Source organism: Lagopus muta, chromosome 29 (genome assembly GCF_023343835.1).
Source record: "Lagopus muta isolate bLagMut1 chromosome 29, bLagMut1 primary, whole genome shotgun sequence".
Classification (NCBI taxonomy): Eukaryota; Metazoa; Chordata; class Aves; order Galliformes; family Phasianidae; genus Lagopus; species Lagopus muta.
In genome coordinates this window covers 1,876,856-1,890,332 of record NC_064461.1, presented here as the reverse complement: position 1 = coordinate 1,890,332, position 13,477 = coordinate 1,876,856, and the positions used below count along the sequence as shown (strand labels likewise).

Sequence of the window (13,477 nt, the reverse complement as noted above, 5' to 3'; positions counted from 1 at the left end):
TCTCTCTCTTTCTCTCTCTCTGCATTCAGACCCGTTTGCCGTAGGGGCCTTTTTTGGTTTGTACTCCTTCCCCTCCCTCCCTTCCCCATCCCCTCCCCCCCATCCCAGCTCCTCCCGCTGCCCCTCGGACCCAAAGGAGTGGAAGCTGCGCGCCGCCTACAGCAAACCCCTTATATTAGGAATAAGAGCAGTAATTGATATGAACAGCATTGTAAGATGAATTAGTTGAAGTGTTTTTTTTTGTACCGTGTTCTAAATTTAATGGATAAATGTGTCTTGTATATAAAAACAAAAACCCCAACGCCGGCCCCGAGTCCTCATTTCCGCGCCTGCCCTGCCCCCCTTTCCCCCCCATTGGGGCCCCCTCCTCCCTGTTACTTTTTGGTCTTTTTTTTTGGTTTGTTTTTCTTTTTGTTTTGTTTTTTTTTTTCTATACAGTCCAGCTCCTGTATTTTTCAGTTCAGCTGCGGGCTCCTTCCTAAAGAGAATAAAGGTCACAAAGTGCTGTGTGGTATCTGGAGTGCTTTGAGCCTGCTGGGAATGATTCCCCCTGCCTTTTCTGCACCATTTTTACAGCATTATTCCCTTATTTAGGATCGCTGTCACTTTCAGTCCCCCTGTTTTCCCCCCGGTGCTCCAAGCACCGCAGGGCTGTGGGGGGATCCTACGGGCCTTTCACGACACCCCGCGGCACTTTACGGCATTGAGCTTCACGGCACCCCGCGGCGCTTTACGGCATTGCGCCTCAGGACGCCCGGCGACGCTTAATTGTCCGGCGCCTCAGGACACCCGGCGGCGATTTTACGGCCTTGCGCCTCACGACACCCGGAGGCGCTTTACGGCCGGCGGCGCTTTACGGCCGCGGCCCGGTCGTGGCTGGCGGCGGTGGCGCTTTGCGGCCGGAGCGCGATGAGTTTTTACGACGCCTTCCGCGGTTTCTTCGGCTTCCCGGGGCGCGGCAGGTATCGGCCTCGGCCCCGTCACCCCACCCCCGCTACTTCCCGTTATCTCCCCGGTATCCCGCTGTGAGCGCCGCGTTCCGCAGGCCCCGGGACCCGCTGTTCGGAGCGCCGTGGGACGAGGAGGAGGAGGAAGAGGAGGAAGCCGAGGGCCCCCCTGGGCCGCGCCCCCCCGATGATTTCGCCTTCGGCTTCGGCTTCAGCCCCGGCGGCGCCTTCGAGGAGCTGCTGCGGGACATGGGCGAGCTGCTGGGGGCCTTCGGGGGGGGCTGGGCCGGGCTGCCCCCGTCCTTCGGCGGGGAGCGGGGTTGGGGGGGGCCCGGCGGAGCAGCCAGGCCCGGGCTGACCCCGGCGCTCCCCTCTGAGCCCCCCCTGCCCGGCCACGGCACGGGGCGGCCGCTGCGCGACTCCATGCTGAAAGAGCCCGAGGGTCCGGCCCGGCAGTGGGAGCCGCGCCCGGCGGTGGGTGAGGAGGAACCGGGAGGGGGCGGGGGGGGGTTGGTTGGTCTCCGCCGGGCGCCGCTCACCGCCCCTCCTTTACCCTGCAGCTGGAGGAGCCCCCGCCGCCCTCCCCGGGACAAAAGGAGGACCGCGGTGGGTGCTGTCGGGGGGTGGGGGCTGGGCTTGACGCCCCCCCCGACCGCGCTCTCACAGCTGCTCCCTGCAGATTTGGACTCCCAGGTGTCCTCGGCGGGGCTGGGCACCATCCTGCGGCCCCGGCAGCCGCGTTCCTACTTCCAGAGCGTCTCGGTCACCACAGTGACGCTCCCTGATGGAGTGAGTGCCGCCCGGAGCCGTGCGGTGTGGGAGGGCTGGGAGGGGCTGGGAGGATCCCAGAGCTCATAGAGCCGCGGGACGGTCGGAAGGTTGGCTCGGGGTGGCCCTTAAAGATCACAGAGCCGTGGGATCGTCGTATGGTTGGGTTGGAAGGGACCCCCAGCCCCACTCCTGCTGTGTGCCGGCTGCCCCTCAGCAGCTCAGCGTCCCAGAGCCCCCTCCAGGAATGGGGCGCTCCCAGCTCTGGGTGGCAGTGCTGCATCACATCTGACCCAAATCCCCCCTCTGTTCATTTAAAGCCATTTCCCCTCTCCTGTCACTCGTACACAGTCACTCTCCTCCTGTTTCTAAGCCCCCTTTAAGTACCAGAAAGCTCTCCCTGCTGCCAGGATGCTGGGCCCCACTCACAGTGCATTTCCCTGCAGGCAGTGGAGGAGCGCCGCACGGTGCAGGACAGCCAGGGCCACCGTGAGACGACCATCACCCGCCGGAGGGGGGACCAGGCCTTCATCACCACCACCAAGGAGGACGGGCAGAGCAAAGACTACCGGGAGGAGGTGCTCAACATGGATGACAGTGAGTGGGGGGAGTCGAGGAGGGGTCAGAGGGAAGCACGTCTGTGCCCTGTGAACGAGCCCCCGTTGCTCTGCAGGGGAGCTGGCCCAGTTTGCAGGCACGTGGCCGCAGCGTGATGAGCTCCTCAGCCCTCCCCAGAGCTCCTCATCCCTGCTGGGCAGCTTCTTCCGCCGCTGGTTCTCCAGCTGGTAGCTGCTTGAGGAGCACGGGGCGGGGGATGCCCTGATGTGTGGGGGTGCGTGGCAGCCCCCTCTCATTGCCCCCCGGTCCTGCTGGGACGCAGGGGCTGGGATGGGGGCTGCCCCCCGCTTCGGCGCCCCGCTGCGTTGTGAGGGTGAAGCGTGCGTATGTGTACAGAGAAATAAAGTCTATTTATGCTAACGGCAGCGTGTGAGGCTCCTTGGGGTGCCGGGACCCCCGTGGTGGGAGGTTGGGATCCCGCTGCGCTTCACGAGGGGAGCACGTGTGCTCCCTGCCCTCCTTCCCACCTTATCTCCCCAGTGCCACGTTAACGCCTCTCCTGGGTGCTCTCAAGGCCTGGGAGCCTTTCCAAGGGCTTTTCATTAGTGCTGCCTGTGGCCGTGGCCGGGCCAGGAGCTGGCAGGGAACAAGGGGCCTCCAGATGGGCACCTCCCACATCAGGATGTGGGGCAGGCAGGACATTGTGTGGGCGAGGAGATCTCCGGGATGGGTGGAAGCGGGGACGCAGCCGCTGCCCAGGGCCCCATGCGGGACTCTGGTCTCTGCCACGCGTCTCCCAACTGCAGCACGTGGCCCTGATTGGTGTAAAGTCTGAGTGTTATCACCCACCCCAGCCCGGGGGCTCATAAAATCAGGCAGCGAAGCAGCCGGTGCCGCTGCTGCTGCCCGCGTTCTGCCAGTGCCATGGGCTACGTGTCCTTCGTGAGGAGGATCCGAGCGCTGCTCAGCATCCAGAACCAGCTGGCACGAGAGTGCCTGGCTGAGCTGCTGGCTGTCTTTGTGCTCATTGTGAGTGGGGTGGGGGGCTGTGCAGGGGGGGGGGGACCAGGGTGGAGGGAGCACAGAGCTGAGGTGCCACAGCCCTGCAGCTGTGCTGTGCCCACTGGGGGCTGCCTAGGGGTGGGGGGGGGGCTGTGCTGGGACCGCAGTGACCCCAAATCTGCTCACCTCTGGCTTGGACCCACGCTGCGATTCACCACGGCCCAACTCACCCTTTGCTGCTGCTGCTGCTGTTGCTTCTCTGTGATTCCGTGGTTCTGTGATGAGGCTGCGGGCGCTGCCACGTGTGTGCAGGGTCAGGCACTGCGTGCCTTCACATCTCCAGCCCTGTGTCAGCCAAAGGTTGGGCTCCGCGGCCTTGGGACTGGAACCAGCAGCGGTGAACGTTGGCCAGCAGTGCCCCCCAGCCCTGAGGTTTCCCTGCAGCAACATGTGACTCAGTTGCTGATAATTTCTTTTACTCATCACTGAGTACGTGAACAACGACACTAAATGCCTCCCTGCTGCCCCGGGCTGCACAGAGAGCTGGAGCTGGGCAGTGGGCGCAGGCAAAACCAGAGACTGGAAGAGGCAGCAGAGCAGCCTTTGGCTCCGTGCTGCCCTGCGCCCATCCTGCAGAGGGACTCAGCTCTGGGGAGCGGGTGCTGAGTGGGGCAGAGCGTGGGGCCGTGCAGCCGTGTCCCTGTCCTGCAGCTGATCACGCTGGGCGGTGCAGCACAGATGATCACCAGCTCCGGGACCAAAGGGGACATCGTCACCTCCTCGCTGGCGGGCGCCCTGGCCGTCATGGTGGCCATCCACACGGCGGGGGGGGTCTCTGGTGAGGCTGGGGGCTCTGCAGCTCCACGGGGGGCTCTGCTCCGCACCCCCAGCACCGCTCCCAGCCCCTCTCCTGCCACACTGCAGGGGCTCACCTGAACCCGGCTTTCTCCCTCTCCATGTCCCTGCTGGGGCAGCTCCCGTGGTGGAAGTTCCCCATCTTTGTGGCCGTGCAGACCTTCGGGTCCTTCGTCGCCGCCGCAGCCGTCTATGCTCTGTATTACGGTACAAAGAGCCAGCAGTGGGGCTGTGGGGTGGGCACGCAGCCGGGGGGGCTCCGCTGCTGCACGGCTCTGCCCCGCAGATGCCATCTGGTCCTACAGCAACGGGACCCTCACCGTCTCCGGGCCGCGGGAGACGGCCTCCATCTTCGCCACGTACCCCTCCGAGCACCTCTCCCTTCCCAACGGCTTCCTGGACCAGGTGGGTGCCGGCCTCACGGCCCGACGGCCCCATATGGCTCCACATGGCCCCACGCTGAGGCCGTGCCGCTCGCAGGTTCTGGGCACGGCGGTGCTGATCGTGGGCATCCTGGCCATCACCGACACCCGCAACCGCGCCGTCCCGCGAGGCCTGGAGCCGCTGACCGTGGCGCTGTTGGTGCTCGCCATCGAGGTGTCCATGGGCTTCAACTGCGGCAGCCCCATGAACCCCGCACGGGACTTTGGCCCGCGGCTCTTCACGTTGGCAGCAGGATGGGGCACCGAGGTGTTCAGGTGGGTGCTGGGCCTGGGGCCGGGGGGGCACCGTTTGGATGCTCCACACCCACGGCTCCGCTCGCAGCAGGGGCAGCTCGTGGTGGTGGGTGCCGGTGGTGGCCCCGCTGGTGGGGGCCGCGCTGGGCACGGGGCTCTATCAGCTCTTCGTGGCCTTCCACCACCCCGAGGAAGAGGAGGAGGACAGCGGGGCGAGCACGCAGGCAAACCAAGCACTGACGGCGCCGAGCGCCGGGGATGAACCCATTAAAGAGCCAAGCCGCCGCCGCCGCGTGTCCGTGCCGTGGGGCGGCGGGGCTGGGAGGGGGGGCTGGGGGCTGCTCCCCAACGCCTGAACATCTTTACCAGTGACATCGACGACGGAATCGAGTGCATCCTCAGCAAGTTTGCTGATGACACCGAGCTGAGCGGTGCGGTGGAAGGAAGGGATGCAATTCAGAGGGACCTCAACGGGCTGAAAGGTGGGGCTGGGTGAACCTGATGAGGTTCAACACAGCGAAGTGCAGAGTTTGGCACTTGGACCGGAGGAATGCCAGGCATCCATACAGACTGGTTGAGAGCAGCCCTGCACAGAAGGACCTGGGGGTCCCCAGGGGTGAAAAGCTGAACGGGAGCCAGCAGGGTGTGATTGCAGCTGGGAAAGGAAACGGGATCCTGGGCGCCATCAGCAGAGGGGGGCAGCAGGGCCAGGGAGGCGATCGTCCCTCTGTGCTCTGCTCTCTGAGGCCCCGTCTGCAGCACTGCGTCCAGGGCTGGGGGTTCCCAGACGAGACAGGGAGCTGTGGGAGAGGAGCCAGAGGAGCCGCAGGGCTGAGCAGGGGCTGCAGCAGCTCCCTGCAAAGCCAGGCTGAGGGAGCTGGGCTCGTTCAGCATGGAGAAGAGGAGCTGGGGCTGAGCTGAGTGCAGCCTGCAGCGCCTGCAGGGAGCCTGCAGCCAGGAGGGAAGGCAGCTCTTGGGCAGGGGAGATGAGAGCAGGGAACGGCTGGAAGCGGAGGGAGGGCAGCTGGAGGCTGGGGCTCAGGGAAGTTGTGTGCTGGGAGAGCGGTGAGGGGCTGAACAGCTGCCCAGAGAGGCTGCGATGCCCCGTCCATCCCTGGAGGGGTTGGAGGCCAGGCTGGATGGGGCCCTGGGCAGCCTGGGCTGCTGTGAAACGTGGGCAGGTCGGTGGCTTTGCAGGCGCTGTGGGGTCGCAGCTTCGCCATCCCTCAGCTCCCTCCCAACCCAAACCGTGCCGTGATTCTACGACCGCCCTCCGCATCACTTCCGCCGCCGTCCGCCCACCGCCGCGGCCATGGGGCGCTGAGGCGGCGGCTGTGGGGGCCGCAGCGGCCCCGGCCCCGCTCCCATGGGCTGCGCGGCCCGCGGGGCTGCAGGTGAGGGCGGGCCCGCTAGGCCGCGCTGGGCCCGCTAGGCCGCGCTAGGCCGCGCTGGGCCCGGGACGGCCGTTGTCACGGCAACGCGGCGGATCCCGCAGCGGCGGGGCGGGGCGGGGCGGGGCGAAGCGGGCCCGGGGCAGCAGCGGCTGCGGCCCTGCGGGATGGCGCCGGCGGGGCGCGTCCCGGGCCCGGAGCCATGACGGTGCCCCGGGAGATGCCCGAGAAGTGGCCGCGGGTCCGGGGACCGGGGGGCGCCGGTGGGTGCGGGGCGGGGAGGGAACCGGGCCTGGGGATGCGGGGGGTGGGGAGGCACTTTGGGGGTCTCAGGGTGCACAGGGGAAGAGCGGGGTTTTGGGGTCGGTGGGGGACCCAGGGGTCGGTGGGGTGGGGGGGTCAGTGGGGCTGGGGCCGGGGGGACCTGGGGGGTCAGTGGGGCTGGGGGGCACTCGGGGGGTTGGTGGGACTGGGGCTGGCGGAGACCCGGGGAGTCGGTGGTGTTGTGGGGACCTGGGGGTTCGGCGTGGCTGGGGGTCGTTGGGGCTGGGGGGACCCGGGGGGTCGGTGGGGTTGGGGATCGGTGGGGCTGGGGGGGACCCGGGGGGTCGGTGGGGTTGGGGATCGGCGTGGCTGGGGGTCGTTGGGGCTGGGGGGACCCCGGGGGGGTCGGTAGGGCCGGGGGTCGGTGGGGCTGGGGGTGGGGGGGGCTGACGGCGCTGTGTTGCAGAGGAGGAGCGCCGGGTGCGCGCCAACGCACGGGAGTACAACGAGAAGTTCCAGTATGCGGTGAGTGGAGACCCCCCCCCATCCTCCACCCCAACTCTCCTCGCTGACCCCGGGGGGGTCGGGGGGGCTCAGGGGGGTTTGGTGCCCGATGAGGGGTCATGGCTGCAAGGATGTGCGTGTCCCTGAGTGCAGCACTGAGCTGCGGGGATGGGGGACAAGCTGTACTCCTGCGGAGTCCTCCAACAGACCCCAATCCCCGCTCTGCCGGCCCCGGAGCAGCGCTGCGATGGTTCTGGTTAATTAACGAGCTTCCGGAGCGGCTGGGGGAGGGGCAGCGCTCACCTTGCCCACCCCCCCCCTTCCCCTCTATGGAGGTTATTGCTGCTGCTCTGCTTCAGGCCTGGCCGCCGCACTGCCTGCAAGGCTCCGGGCTTTGGAGGTGTGGGGATGTGGCTGCAGGAACGGTGTGAGGATGGGCAGCAGCTCAGGCCAGCCCTGCCCTGGAGCAGTGCTGGAACTGCAGCGCCTCGGCTCATCCTGAGCCCCCCATCACCCATTCCATCCCCAGAACAACTGCATCAAGACCTCCAAATACAACATCGTCACCTTCCTGCCTGTCAACCTCTTCGAGCAGTTCCAGGAAGTGGCCAACACCTATTTCCTTTTCCTCCTCATTCTGCAGGTGAGTTGTGGGGGGCCGGGGGAGGTGGGGCAGCGTCCTGCCTCAGGGTTAGCAGTACGCTTTGGGGCCGTCCATCTCCCCCTAACCCCCCATTGCCGTCCGCAGCTGATCCCGCAGATCTCCTCACTCTCATGGTTCACCACCATCGTGCCTTTGGTTCTCGTCTTGACCATCACGGCCGTCAAAGATGCCACCGACGACTACGTGAGTGCTCCCCTCAGCGCTGTCAGCTGTGGGCTGGGGGTGGACGTGGGACCCCAGCCCCCCTCATGGCTGACCCCACCACCCCTTCCCCCGTGCCCAGTTCCGCCACAAGAGCGACAACCAGGTGAACAACCGGCAGTCTCAGGTGCTGATCGGCGGAGTGTGAGTGTCACAGGGGAGGAGGGACGTGGTGTGGCCTCGGGGCAACGTGGCTCTGTGTCACACCGTCCCTCTGCAGCCTTCGTCAGGAGCAGTGGATGAACGTCCGCGTTGGGGACATCATCAAGTTGGAGAACAACCAGTTTGTGGCGGTGAGTTTGGTGCTGAGATGAGCACGGTGCTGCCTGGGGATACGGACTGCTGTCACCCTCCTGGGCTTCCGTCCGAGGCTGGAAGTTGGGCAGCAGAAGTTGGGCTGTGGGGATTTGTGAGCTCTTGGGGTGATGATGTCTGACAGGGCGTCTTGCTGGCCCCAGAGCTGCAGCGTGGGGTGGGGGGATTCCCTGGGGGAGGCAGAGGAGAGCTCAGCACCAGCACAGCCTTCAGCACGTCTCTCCTGCAGGCTGACCTCCTCCTCCTCTGCAGCAGCGAGCCCCATGGGCTGTGCTATGTAGAGACCGCCGAGCTGGACGGGTAGGTGCTGTCCTCAGCCTTGGTGAGAAGGAAAACGGGCCGTGAGCTGCTCTGCCGGGCTGGTGCTCACCCCACGCCGTGCTCCTTCCTGCAGAGAAACCAACATGAAGGTGCGACAGGCCACCCCCGTCACCTCAGAGCTGGCAGATATCAGCACACTGGCACGGTTCGATGGTGAGTACCCAAAAACTGTCCTCTGTGATGGGGCGGGCCTTTAGGGTTCTTCCTCTGGCAACTGGCTTGGGTTTGGTTTGGAGAGACCGGGGCTGTCTGTGGGGTGCTGTGGTTCTGGGGGTGCAAATGGGGTCTGCAGAGCAACTGGGGCAGGGTGGGGGATGGAGCTGGGAGCAGCTGGGATGGGGCTGAGGATGGAGCTGGGAGTCACTGGGACAGGGCAGGGGATGGAACTGGGAGTGACTGAGATGGAGCTGGGAACATCTGGGACAGAGCAGGGGTGGAACTGGGAGCAGCTGGGATGGGGCTGAGGATGGAGCTGGGAGTCACTGGGACAGGGCAGGGCGTGGAACTGGGAGTGACTGAGATGGAGCTGGGAATGGGGGCTGGGAGCATCTGGGACAGGGCGGGGGTGGAAGTGGGAGCAGCTGGGACAGGGCTGAGGATGGAGCTGGGAGCAGCTGAGACAGGGCTGGGGATGGAGCTGGGAGTGACTGAGATGGGGCTGGGAGCAGCTGGGACAGAGCAGGGGATGGGGCTGGGAGCAGCTGGGATGGGGCTGAGGATGGAGCTGGGAGTAACTGGGACAGGGCAGGGGGTGGAACTGGGAGTGACTGAGATGGAGCTGGGAATGGGGCTGGGAGCAGGTGGGACAGGGCATGGGGTGGAACTGGGAGCAGCTGGGACAGAGCAGGGGATGGGGCTGGGAGTGACTGAGATGGGGCTGGGAGCAGCTGGGACAGGGCTGGGGATGGGGCTGGGAGTAACTGAGATGGAGCTGGGAACATCTGGGACAGAGCAGGGGGTGGAACTGGGAGCAGCTGGGATGGGGCTGAGGATGGAGCTGGGAGTCACTGGGACAGGGCAGGGGGTGGAACTGGGAGTGACTGAGATGGAGCTGGGAATGAGGCTGGGAGCATCTGGGACAGGGCATGGGGTGGAACTGGGAGCAGCTGGGACAGAGCAGGGGATGGAGCTGGGAGTGACTGAGATGGGGCTGGGAGCAGCTGGGACAGAGCAGGGGATGGGGCTGGGAGCAGCTGGGATGGGGCTGAGGATGGAGCTGGGAGCCAGTGGGACGGAGCTGGACAGATGCATGAGCTCAGCTGAGATGCCCTCTGTGCCCAGGCGAGGTGATCTGCGAGCCCCCCAACAACAAACTGGACAAGTTTGGCGGGACGCTGTACTGGAAGGAGAACAAATACCCCCTGAGCAACCAGAACATGCTGCTGCGGGGCTGCGTGCTGCGCAACACCGAGTGGTGCTTCGGCCTCGTCGTCTTCGCAGGTGGGCTGTGAGGCCGGGCAGCGCCGCGCTGCAGGGCTGGGGGCTCTGCTGACGTCCTCCCTCTGCCCCAGGGCCGGACACGAAGCTGATGCAGAACAGCGGGCGGACCAAATTCAAACGGACGAGCATCGACCGGCTGATGAACACCCTGGTGCTGTGGGTGCGTGGAATGCAGCTGTGGGGGAGCGCGCGGCCGTGGGGCTGGGGCTCACGTCCCGGTCCTGTCCGCAGATCTTTGGGTTCCTGGTGTGCATGGGGGTGATCCTGGCCATCGGTAACGCCATCTGGGAGCACGAGGTGGGCGTCTGCTTCCAGATCTACCTGCCCTGGGACGAGGGGGTGCACAGCGCCGTCTTCCTCCGGCTTCCTCTCCTTCTGGTCCTACATCATCATCCTCAACACTGTGGTGCCCATCTCGCTCTACGTGAGGTAGGGGCAGGGCTGTGGGGATGGGCTGAGGGATGTGAGGGGGGTGGGCTCTGCTAGCAGGGGGTCCTGTGGAGAGGGGAGGAGGAGATGGGGACCCTGGGGCAGGGCTGTGCGTGGGGTGGGCAGGGGCTGCTCTGCTGGAGATGGGCTGCGTCTGCCCTGGGGTTCTCCTTGGTTCTCCAAGGCCTGAGACCCAGAGGGTCAGTGGCCCCCCTCCCCCCCCGGCTGCATCTGTCTGGCTGCTCCTGTCTCCCTGCCCTGGCTGCACGCTGGTTATTTTGCTCTGCCCTCCCGCAGCTCCCAGGCTCCTGCACTGTCCCCTTCTCTCTCTCTTTTAATTTCTCTCTCTTTTCGTTCCCCAGCATGGGTTCTGTCACCCTTAGCCCCGAGGTAAGAACGTGTCACCCCCACCCCCTCCCACTGGCTTGTTGCTGTCTTCCCTGGGGGCTGGGGGGGCGGTTTGGGGGTGCGCAGGTGTGCGAGATGCCCGGGTAGCCCTGCAGTCCCAGCCCTGCAGTCCCAGCCCCGCATCCCAAGCCGTGGTGGTGGCTGTTGGCAGGAGTGGATGTGAGCTCAGCTCTGGGGAAGGGCGCGGGGCAGCGGGTGCTGGGGAGCCCCGGGTGCCAGGGGTGTGCGTGGGGGGGGCGGGGGGGGTGCGTGTCCCTCACTGTCTCAGCGCTGTGTTGCTCTGCCTGCTGACCCCCATCCCCCCTCCCCCTGCAGCGTGGAGGTGATCCGCCTCGGGCACAGCTACTTCATCAACTGGGACAAGAAGATGTACTGTGCCAAGCGCCGGACGCCGGCTGAGGCACGGACCCACCACCCTGAACGAGGAGCTGGGGCAGGTGGAGTACATCTTCTCCGACAAGACCGGCACCCTCACCCAGAACATCATGGTCTTCAGCAAGTGCTCCGTGAACGGGCACAGCTACGGTGAGCACCGGGGTGTAGGTGTGGGTGCCCCACCACCTTTCCTGCCTTGGGGTATCCGTCTGCTCCTCCCCAGGCACTTGGAGAGGTTTGGGAGGGAACCACCTCAGCTCTGTGGGGCTGTGCTGCCCCTTGGCAGCGCTGTGTGTGTGTTGGCAGCAGGCCTGCGGCGCTCGGCCCCATGGTTCACCCCACGTCCCTTTTGCAGGCGACGCGCAGGACGTGCTGGGTCCTAAAGTGGAGCTGGGAGAGGTGAGGGTGCTGCGCCCAGCCCTGGGCTGCGGGTTGCTGCGTGCCGTGGGGTGACCCCTCCTCGGTCCCTGCCAGAGGCCAGAGCCCGTTGACTTCTCCTTCAACCCGCTGGCGGATCCGGGATTCCAGTTCTGGGACCCCCAGCCTGCTGGAGGCCGTCCAGCTGGGGGATCCCCACGTGCACGAATTCTTCCGCCTGCTCTCGCTCTGCCACACCGTCATGTCCGAGGAGAAGAGCGAAGGTGGGTGAGGAGGGCAGGGCTGCCCACGCTGCGCAGGAGGCGGCACTGAGCCCCTGCTGTCCCCCGTCCTCAGGGGAGCTGTACTACAAGGCGCAGTCCCCAGATGAGGGGGCATTGGTCACAGCTGCCAGGAACTTTGGCTTCGTGTTCCGGTCCCGCACAGCCCAAAACCATCACGGTGCACGAGCTGGGCCGAGCTGTCACCTACCAGCTGCTGGCCATCCTGGACTTCAACAACATCCGCAAACGCATGTCTGTCATCGGTGAGAGCAGGGCTGGGGAGTTTGGGGGCGGGCTGAAGTGGGGCTGGGCGGCTGGGGCTCAGCCTGGTGCTGGGAAACAGCCCCCCGTGGTGTGGAGATATCGCAGGGATGCGGTCGGGGCTCGGAGGAGGCTCTGCTCCTGCACCCCTGAGCCTGGCAGCCTGTCCCCCCCCTTCCCACAGTGCGCAGCCCTGAGGGCAAAATCCGGCTGTACTGCAAAGGCGCCGACACCATCCTGCTGGAGCGCCTGCACCCCTCCAACCAGGACCTGAGCAACGTCACCACGGACCACCTGAACGTGAGCGGGGCTGGGGGGCTGCGTCCCGTGGGGGTCGAGGTGTGGGGACGCCGTTTGGGGTCTGACCGTGCCCAGCTGTGGCTGCTTGCAGGAATACGCCGGCGAGGGGCTGCGCACGCTGGTGTTGGCCTGCAAGGACCTGGAGGAGAGCTACTATGAGGACTGGGCTGAACGGCTGCGCCGTGCCAGCGGAGCTCCTGAGGCCCGCGAGGATCGCCTGGCCCGGCTCTACGACGAGGTGGAGCATAACATGACGGTGTGTGGGCTGGGGATGTGGGGAGGGGGGAGGCTGAGGGCAGCCTGTGCTGAACCCCCCACCTGCGCCGGTCCCGCAGCTGCTTGGAGCCACGGCCATCGAGGACAAACTGCAGCAGGGCGTCCCCGAAACCATCGCCATCCTGACGCTGGCCAACATCAAGATCTGGGTGCTGACGGGGGACAAGCAGGGTGAGGCACGGCGCTGCTGGAACACGGGGGTGTTCGTGGGCCGGGTCCCGTCTGTGAGGGCAGGGATGGGGGGCACACGTTTCCCCCTCTGCTCAGCCCCAGGTTCCCCTTCCGCAGAAACAGCGGTGAACATCGGCTACTCCTGCAAGATGCTGACAGATGACATGAGCGAGGTGTTCGTGGTCACGGGCCACACCGTGCTGGAGGTGCGCGAGGAGCTCAGGTGAGGACGGAGGGTGTGGGGCTGTGCCCCACAGCTGGGGCTGCTCTGAACAGACCCCCCTGACCCCCCCTGGGCTCCCTCCTCAGGAAAGCCCGGGAGAAGATGATGGATGGATCGCGCTCCATGGGGCAACGGCTTCTCCTACCAGGAGAAACTCTCCTCTTCGAAGCTCACCTCCGTGCTGGAAGCCATCGCGGGCGAATACGCTCTGGTCATCAACGGGCACAGCCTGGTAGGGAGCTCAAGCTGGCCACGGCGCCCTGCCTGCTGCGGCTCTGATCGCCCTTTAACTGCGGGTCTGCTGCCCCCCTGGCTGTGGGTCCAACCTCACCCGGCCCCACGCTCCCCTGCCAGGCCCATGCGCTGGAGGCAGACATGGAGGTGGAGTTCCTGGAGACGGCGTGCGCCTGCAAGGCCGTGATCTGCTGCCGTGTGACCCCCCTGCAGAAGGCACAGGTGGTGGAGCTGGTCAAGAAGTACAAGAAG

The 13,477-nt window shown here is 65.9% G+C and overlaps 3 protein-coding genes across 3 annotated transcripts; all 3 read left to right on the top strand.

Annotated features, from left to right (window-relative positions):
- Nucleotides 1-90: 90 nt before the first annotated feature.
- Nucleotides 91-2,693, top strand: HAX1 (HCLS1 associated protein X-1). The gene is made up of 6 exons (XM_048928997.1): nucleotides 91-962; nucleotides 1,046-1,421; nucleotides 1,508-1,553; nucleotides 1,627-1,736; nucleotides 2,162-2,312; nucleotides 2,389-2,693. The coding sequence occupies exons 1-6, from the start codon at nucleotides 910-912 to the stop codon at nucleotides 2,502-2,504; spliced, it is 852 nt and encodes a 283-aa protein (XP_048784954.1). The 5' UTR covers nucleotides 91-909; the 3' UTR covers nucleotides 2,505-2,693.
- Nucleotides 2,694-2,819: 126 nt separating this feature from the next.
- AQP10 (aquaporin 10) lies at nucleotides 2,820-5,144 on the top strand. The gene is given in 7 exon segments (XM_048928996.1): nucleotides 2,820-3,302; nucleotides 3,987-4,113; nucleotides 4,200-4,337; nucleotides 4,417-4,535; nucleotides 4,611-4,828; nucleotides 4,896-5,012; nucleotides 5,014-5,144. Coding segments are annotated over 7 exon segments (858 nt in total). The 5' UTR covers nucleotides 2,820-3,197; the 3' UTR covers nucleotides 5,048-5,144.
- Nucleotides 5,145-6,324: 1,180 nt separating this feature from the next.
- Nucleotides 6,325-13,477, top strand: ATP8B2 (ATPase phospholipid transporting 8B2; the record flags this gene model as incomplete). Its single annotated transcript, XM_048928913.1, is given in 26 exon segments — nucleotides 6,325-6,461; nucleotides 6,929-6,987; nucleotides 7,496-7,609; nucleotides 7,715-7,813; nucleotides 7,914-7,975; nucleotides 8,052-8,124; nucleotides 8,376-8,446; nucleotides 8,541-8,620; nucleotides 9,749-9,907; nucleotides 9,979-10,067; nucleotides 10,139-10,264; nucleotides 10,266-10,336; nucleotides 11,060-11,153; nucleotides 11,155-11,269; nucleotides 11,475-11,518; nucleotides 11,594-11,656; nucleotides 11,658-11,760; nucleotides 11,834-11,922; nucleotides 11,924-12,023; nucleotides 12,206-12,321; nucleotides 12,413-12,577; nucleotides 12,657-12,768; nucleotides 12,886-12,991; nucleotides 13,078-13,117; nucleotides 13,119-13,223; nucleotides 13,346-13,477. Coding segments are annotated over 26 exon segments (2,448 nt in total), but the record flags the coding sequence as incomplete, so codon positions are not given.

Coding starts and splice junctions, on each gene's coding strand:
- HAX1 (XM_048928997.1), top strand. CDS start 910: ATGAGTTTTTACGACGCCTTCCGCGGTTTCTTCGGCTTCCCGGGGCGC. Junction 1,554..1,626: donor GGGACAAAAGGAGGACCGCG/GTGGGTGCTGTC, acceptor TGCTCCCTGCAG/ATTTGGACTCCCAGGTGTCC. Junction 2,313..2,388: donor GGTGCTCAACATGGATGACA/GTGAGTGGGGGG, acceptor GTTGCTCTGCAG/GGGAGCTGGCCCAGTTTGCA.